Below are 7,567 nucleotides of genomic sequence, written 5' to 3'. Positions count from 1 at the left end.
TACTTAAGATGTTTCCTGATACCTGCGGTATTTGTGAAATGTTCCTTTCTGGTTTTAAATCTCTCAACAGATCTCAAGCAGTCCCTCTCAAAGTCTATAATGGCATTCTTTAAATTGTGAACTCTGCACCAGTCTGCGTCCTTTTATATGGTAGATAATCATGTCATGATTTCTCAGCAGATTGTTGGTGTGATAAATTTACTGTAGCTTTGAGTTGGTAGCAGAGTATCATTCAGAAAATGATGGGCAAAAATAGAACCTCTTAATGAGTCACTCATTTTCTGCAAGGTGAATCTATTCATATTTTTTAACCTACCATTTTTAAGGACCACATTGTCAGACAGCTGGACCAAAATAAAAATACAGCAAAAGAAGAAGACTAGCTGTTGAATTGTTGTACACAAAAAACGTTTGCCCCTCTTGAAGTTAATCAAAATGGCCAATGGAGAAACAGCTCATGACGCCAAAGCATGCATGGCATCTGTTAAACATACGGGTGCTTCTGTTATCATTTACGTAAGTCTGTTTGCTACAAACTCAATGATATTTACTGATATTTCACTGCTGCTGCAGACAACAGGATGAGGTATGAGGGAGCATCCAGTAAACCAGGACACAGACAAAAGCACCAGAAGCACTAAAACTCAACTTATTCACAAGCTTTCAAAAAGCGGATGCTTATTGTGTTACTGCATTCACAGTGAGTTCTACAGCAAAAGAGCTTTATATCATTGGTTGATTGTTTCACTTATTGACTGAAGCCAGACTTTTTTGAAATCGTTTATGTCAATAAACTGGAGAATGTGAACATTATCGTTTATTTGAGGTTATACTGCCATCTAGTGGAGCAACAATAACCCTCAATAACCTGATTGTAGGTGAAGACGTGGATGGCTTTGTAATTGATACATTGTTAGGACATTTTTCCTAACACATACGACGCTGTAGTGACCGACTGCTCCTTATGGGGCCCAGAGTCCGGGCTTCATAAGAGGAAGTGATTTTTTTTGTATTAGAAGTTATGCTTAGGGCGAAGGTGTGAATTGAAGATTAGGTTAGACTTTGGGTTAGGCATGTAACAGTAATGGTTAGATTTAGGATAAGGTCAGGATTAGACCGTAGAAATGAATGAAAAATGAATGGAAGTCAATGCAAAGACCCACAACAATTTTGTTTGAAATACCCTGGTTGTCTACATATATAGGTGTTTATAGTTTTATTTCTTAATACATACTGAAGAGAGTGTGCACGACTTACTCTGGCAGGACAGAGTGATGTACTTGAATGATTTATGCCAAATGAAACATTTCAAATAACACTAGGATTAAGGCAGACCCCCCCAGGCCTCTCCTTCCCCCAGATTTGTCTGAATCTATATTGTAGCATTTCTCAACTCTCACTCAACAATTCTTAGCATCCATTTTTTTAAGCAACATACATTTTAGCAACGTAATTTTGAATTCAGAAGTACGTCAAGAAAATGTAATGTAATTCAAGCATAGCTCCGCTAGAGGGGGCTATAGGAACGTATACTATAAAGACTCCGCCCTTATGCTTTCGTCAGAGTGTTTGCGGAAGTGAACGTCTTGTCTTGTTTTGGTCGCCCCCTTTTCTGTAAAAATAAATCAAAACTACAACAGATGATGACCCAGATGCCCAGTCCTCCACCTGAAGAGTTGGTCAAACAATGGGAAAGGTCAGCGCGATCTTCTACACCTTATATCTCCATGAGCTGGTTAATAGCCTGTAGTTACAACATTAACTTTGCGTTATTACTCTCGCCTCGTCTCAATGTTCGTTCTTTGGGTTTAATTCAAAGCTAAAACTGAATCCATGCCAGTCAGCATAAATTACAACTGTAAAAATCAGAATTAGTATAAAATGTTTCAAATTAGAGCGCGGAATAATACAAGTGTTGAACTTTTTAAGGAAGGTAGTTGGGTTCCTGTTCAGAATTTTGCTTTTATTCATTTATTTTATTTTATTTTTTAAATAAAAGTGTGGACAAAGGAGAACTAAGCATATAAAAGTGTTTAAGGTTCCAAACTTTTCACTTCCCCATTTCTAAAACAAAAAAAGGGGAAAGAAGTTATATCTATCATTTTTCCTAGATATAAATAAATTATAAATGAGTGACAGACTGCAATGCAAAAAAAAAAAAAGACTAGCCAATGCCCCATAAATGTGTGTTTTTACAAAATTGCATTTAGACTTGGACTCAAAAAATGTCATTCATTTAAAAGGTTTTGGGAATTTTTCAGAATTAAAAACAATAATTTAATCACATGTTTGATCAAACCTGATTCATAATGCAAAAATATCACATTGTTTCTTATGTACATCAAGCCAAAGATAGTTGGTAAGAAATTGTACCAAATAGTCGCAACAAACCCAACCCAGTATGTAAATTCATGATGTAGCTCAATCTCCTATAACACAAGTTATTTAACAGAATACATTATTACAGAGTCTTGGTTCGGAGTGTTACAGGTGAGTAGTGTTGGATTTTGTGAAAACATCTGTGTGTGTGTGTGTGTGTGCGTGCGTGGGTTGTGGGTGTGTGTGTGCGTGTTGCTCTGATGCAGTGAGCAGAAGCGACTCAGGCAGCAGGTGGTGGAGGAAGACACTGAGGACTGGCAGAGGAGCCCAGACTTCTCCGGCCTGGAGCGGGTCGGTGGCGTGGACCTCTCCTTTATCAAAGGGGATGAAGTCAGCGCCTGCGCCCAGCTCGTGGTGCTCAGTTACCCTGATTTGAAGGTGAGCTGACCGCCATCACACCGAGCCGAGCCTCCCTCTAGTGGTGAAATAACAGAACAGTGGCAGTAAAAAATCTTTTCTGCTCTTTTGCTTAACAGACGTGAGCTTGTTTTTTTTTTTTTCATCAGTGCCATTCAGTTAGCAGAGGAGCTATTAAAAAACATAGCACAATAAAATGAAAAGCCGAGTTTATTAATATTTATATATACTTTATATTGGCCACAGCTGAAATTTTGTCTGCCAGCTGCAGGCGACCTTTAAAAGCAGTCATATTTAAAGTGTTCGCTCTTTGAGTCATCATTATTTTTAATTAGCTGCTGTTTTTATGACTTCAGAAAGCTGATGGAATGAGGGAAACATTACTCATGCTTCCAGCTGGGATATTCGCTTGGTGTCTAGAGTGACATATAGTTTAAAATGCTTCGTAATGTCTACTAGGCCATTTATCTTCCCCGTCCAATGCTAAAACCTGTAATGCGATCAATTCAATTCGTCCTATTTTATTGTAATTTTACTGCATACTAAACAACTCCAGACAGTTTTACTCTGAGATCTATAAAAATGTAAGTGGAGTGAAGTACATAATAACAACAGCTGAGTCAGTGACTGCATGGAATTGATTGTTTTTCTCTAGATAGGAAACTTTTTAACAATTTTAGCAATAATTTAAACTTAAATGCATTGTTTTATAGCTAAGATTATAATGAAGTGTATCTAATTGGCTGTTTATTTGATTACAATGACACTTAACACACACCCCTTTTAAAATGGCAGGTTTTTGTCAGATAAAAAACATGAGGCTGGGCAACAAAAACAATTTTCTAAAAACAATGTAATATTTAACCCCACCCCCACCACCCACTGGTACTTCAACAAGGCACTCTTTCAATTCATTTTCCAGATTCAGTCTTTTTAAGATCATACATTCCATGAGTTTTAGTCAATCTGTCTTATTGGAAATAAGGTTTAGCTGTTACAGTTTCTCTATTCATTTTTCAGCTTTTTTTTCTTGCTTACATTTTTTAATTTTTGTCAAATGGTACAAAATACAATTATTTTTGGAAAGATAATCTGAAATTGTTGAGCATGACTTATATTTACACCAGCAATCCCAAACATATTGATTAGGGGATGTATACTCTTTTGAGGGCCACTGTATACTGCATGTGCACCTATTTAATTCTCTCAAATGTTTGACACTGAGCCCATAAAGTTATACTGCTGGTCAAGATGTTATATTAAAATTATTGTAAGTTTTCTGCTTTCTTCTACTGTTTAACAAATCTAGTGCTACAGACTGCTTGTGCCACAAGATCTCAAATTGGTCTTTGGTAAGGAATAAAAAAAGAAACCATTTATTGTGCAGTTTGTAACATTGTTATGGGGAGGCTTTCAGGTCATTAGAGTCCATAATATAACATAAATATTTCCTGAAAGCTAGCCTGTATTTTTAAAGACAGACATTTTTGACAGTTTGTCATGAAACCAATCATGTGTTGAGGTTCCCTTCACTAGTTTCTGTGCCCAATACCAGCTTTTCAAAGTCTAATTTGTAGCATCTGCTGTTTGCTTTGAAGGAAGGTGATTTAGGTTTGACCTTATAGCATCAGCGGCACAACAGTAAAGTATTTTTAGAGTGACCAAGGAGCTGTGACAGCTTGTGCTCCAGAGAGATGCAGGTTCTGGTCTCCTGAACCCTGCTGATTATCTGCAGGATCCCAGGAAGGTCATCATGGGAGAATCGGTCACCTGTAACATTGCTGCTTAAAATAGACAAAAGATTCAAGCAGTGTGCTTAAAGCATATGTGTGCTTAGTGACATACACTTTATAAGCTATTTCTAAATGTTCACCATTTAACACATGACCCCAAGGTGTAAGCAAACAATCTAGTAACCTAAAATCTTTCATGTTTACAACAGTAAATTGTTTTGAATAATTTACTATATCAATCTGGAATAACGCCATAGAGATAAAATTCTACTCTACACAAAATTAAACAAAAACAGTGAAATTCACACAAGTTTCCATGTCTTTGCTGAAAAGCATCCCCCATAGAATAATACTGCCATCACCATGTTTCACTGTGAGTAATGCCTGCTAGTTTTCCAGGAGCATTTTGCATGTTAGTCAAAAACTTTCATCTTGATCTCATCTGACCAGATCAGCTTCTTCTACAGGTTTGCTGTGTCAGGTTTAACACCTATTAAAGACAGATTTAAACAAACACAGAAAAGACCAGAGAGTTAGATTCTTTTTATCTCGCGAGGAGAACGGATAGAGATGTGTTTCCAGTCACAAATCTCCAACCGCTCTGAAAACACATTTGTCCGCTCCTCTCTTTTTATTGCTTTCAGAGTCCCTATCACAGAGAACACTGCAACTCTAAGGGGTGGGGGCAAAACACTTCATCACTTAGTTGCAGTGCTAATGACAATCACTAACTAAAACACATGGTATCTTGCACTAGATTATTTTGTTCCAGACACAGGGTAAAACAAAGCAAGTTGTACATCGTCACGGCGACGGTTTTATAGCTATCTAGCAGGTCAAGGATGCAGAGGTTTCTGCTGAGCGATAACCCTGTTGAAAACGGTTGTCTCTGCTCTTCCTCAGAGAGGCCTTCTGAGAAAGGAATCAAAGTAATTCAACAACACAGAAACATTCTTTATGCTAAGATGAAACAAAACAAATAAAGGCATATAAGACAAGAACATTACAAAGGTACATGAAACAACAAATATTTGATAATAATATATACAATTTACCTAACATGCTGTGTCTCATACATGGCAGATTCTTGTTGCCTTATTTCAACAACGGTGTTATTCTTGTCAATTCTCTGTAAAGGCCAGAGAATTGGCCTTTACAGAGGCTAATACTGTAGCTGTCCTCTTGAGAGATTTTACCACTTGAGCTGTGAACCCTTTTCCTTTAACTTGATAGCTGCTCAACTCTGTGTTGGTTGATCAAATAAAATCCTAATAAAGCACAGTACATAACAAGAACATCATCTTAGACTGTTCCATAAGGTAAAACACAAAATGACATCTGAAGATGTAGCTCACTTGGTGTGCTCACCGCCTTATCGTTTTTAGTGTTTAGATTTTTCAACTGCTGCGTTTTAAGAAATTGAAAGTTAAAGTAAACGCAGAGAGGTAACATTTTTGATCCTTGTAACATGCATACATGAATCTATATATATATACATACATATATATATATATATATATATATATATATATATATATATATATATATATATATATATATATATATATATATATATATATATATATGTATATATATATATATATATATATATATATATATATATATATATATATATATATATATATATATATATATATATGTATGTATATATATATGTGTGTGTGTGTGTATTTTAAAAGCTGCATGATGTTTTGTAAAAGCTTGAACAAAATGAAAAATAAAAAAGGTGTGATAGAGGTTGTCAACTGGCTTTTAACAAAACCCAAACAAGCTGGGAAATATTAAAATTTAACATTTTAAATAAGTGCAGAGGTGCGTCTTAAGTCATTGAAGGGTTTTGGAAATGTATAATTGGTTCTGGAGACATTAATTAATTTAAATTTCCGATAGGTTTTGAAAAGAAAATTACGGAAGACCATTAGGGCCGCTGAGATTAAAGTCAGAATTCTTTTTTTTTCAGCGGCCGCCCTAATCGTCTTCCATAGAAAATGGTCTCCATATACAACTCTGCAGAAAAAATAAGACATAGGCCTTTACTAATCTTTTTTTAATATTCATGGATGAATTCTTTGTGTGGTCATTCAAAACCATAAATAAGCAACAGTAAATCTGAAAGCATTTAATGCTTAGCAGATTATTTTTATCTAAACATCTATATTGATTATGTAGAGTTATGTTTTAGAGATTGAGGATTGTTTTTATTAAACAGTCAAAGGTCTGAACAGTACCAGCAATGAGGTGATAGAAGATTTATAAAGACTTATAAAATATATGCCCGTACACTTACAGTTATTCTTAAACATTTCTTTTCATTTCGCACAGCTTGTGACAGTAAGATGTTTGCATAAATGTGAATGCATCCTAAACCGTAGAGGTGAATTAAACTAGAACACTTGGATCCAGACAGCATCGCTCCGTCTCTCTTTTAGGACACTGTACTGGTGTTCTGAAACCCAGTACAGGGAACTGACTGGTTTCTGCTCTTTCCTCTAAGATTCTGTATGAAGACAGTCACATGGTGACCCTGACGGCCCCCTATGTCTCTGGCTTCCTGGCCTTCAGGGAAACCCCTTTCCTCCTGGAGGCGCTGCAGCGACTGAAGATCAGCCAGCCAACACTTATGCCTCAGGTCTGTGTCCAATGAGGAAAGAAAGGCGAGTCTGAATTCTGTTCTGGATTAAACAGGGAGCCCCAATGTGAGTCCCTGAATTAGTTTTAAAGTAATTATCCTCATCTCTGCCTGATCTGATGCAATAAGTCAGATGTACCCGCAATAATTAAACTCATTTTTATTTCTCTTTAAACAGCCTCTAATTAGGACCTGTATTACCCAGGTTCAGCTTGGTTCACTACAAACACATTAGATCAAGTAGAGCATCTATGACAAAGCTCTTCTGTTCTCCCTCTCACTGTTCCTCCATGTGTCATCTCTAAGTCATCCCCACCCACACGCTTCTGTTTGTCACAGCCCACACGCCTCCTCCTTTTCCTCCCCCTCTGTCTCGCTGTCCCCACACAAGAAAATGTGTAGAAACGGTCAGAGTTTCTCTCTCACATGCACACACAAACTGATTTAC

General features: G+C 36.6%; 1 protein-coding gene across 4 annotated transcripts in view; it reads left to right on the top strand.

The window, feature by feature from the left end:
• Positions 1–1,577: 1,577 nt before the first annotated feature.
• endov (endonuclease V) overlaps positions 1,578–7,567 on the top strand; it is a 58,347-nt gene continuing 52,357 nt past the window's right edge. For all 4 annotated transcript variants that reach the window (XR_002752822.1, XR_002752823.1, XM_005803082.3 and 1 more), the window contains exons 1-3: positions 1,578–1,696; positions 2,586–2,757; positions 6,985–7,119. Coding sequence is in view for 2 of the 4 variants with exons in the window: in XM_005803082.3 (XP_005803139.3) it covers positions 1,641–1,696; positions 2,586–2,757; positions 6,985–7,119 (363 nt within the window). In the remaining 2 variants the exon portion in view is untranslated. The remainder of the gene's footprint in view (positions 1,697–2,585; positions 2,758–6,984; positions 7,120–7,567) is intronic.

Source organism: Xiphophorus maculatus, chromosome 5 (genome assembly GCF_002775205.1).
Source record: "Xiphophorus maculatus strain JP 163 A chromosome 5, X_maculatus-5.0-male, whole genome shotgun sequence".
In the NCBI taxonomy this organism is placed as follows: domain Eukaryota; kingdom Metazoa; phylum Chordata; class Actinopteri; order Cyprinodontiformes; family Poeciliidae; genus Xiphophorus; species Xiphophorus maculatus.
Note: the sequence above shows the minus strand (reverse complement) of the source record. Positions and strands in the feature narration are given on the sequence as shown.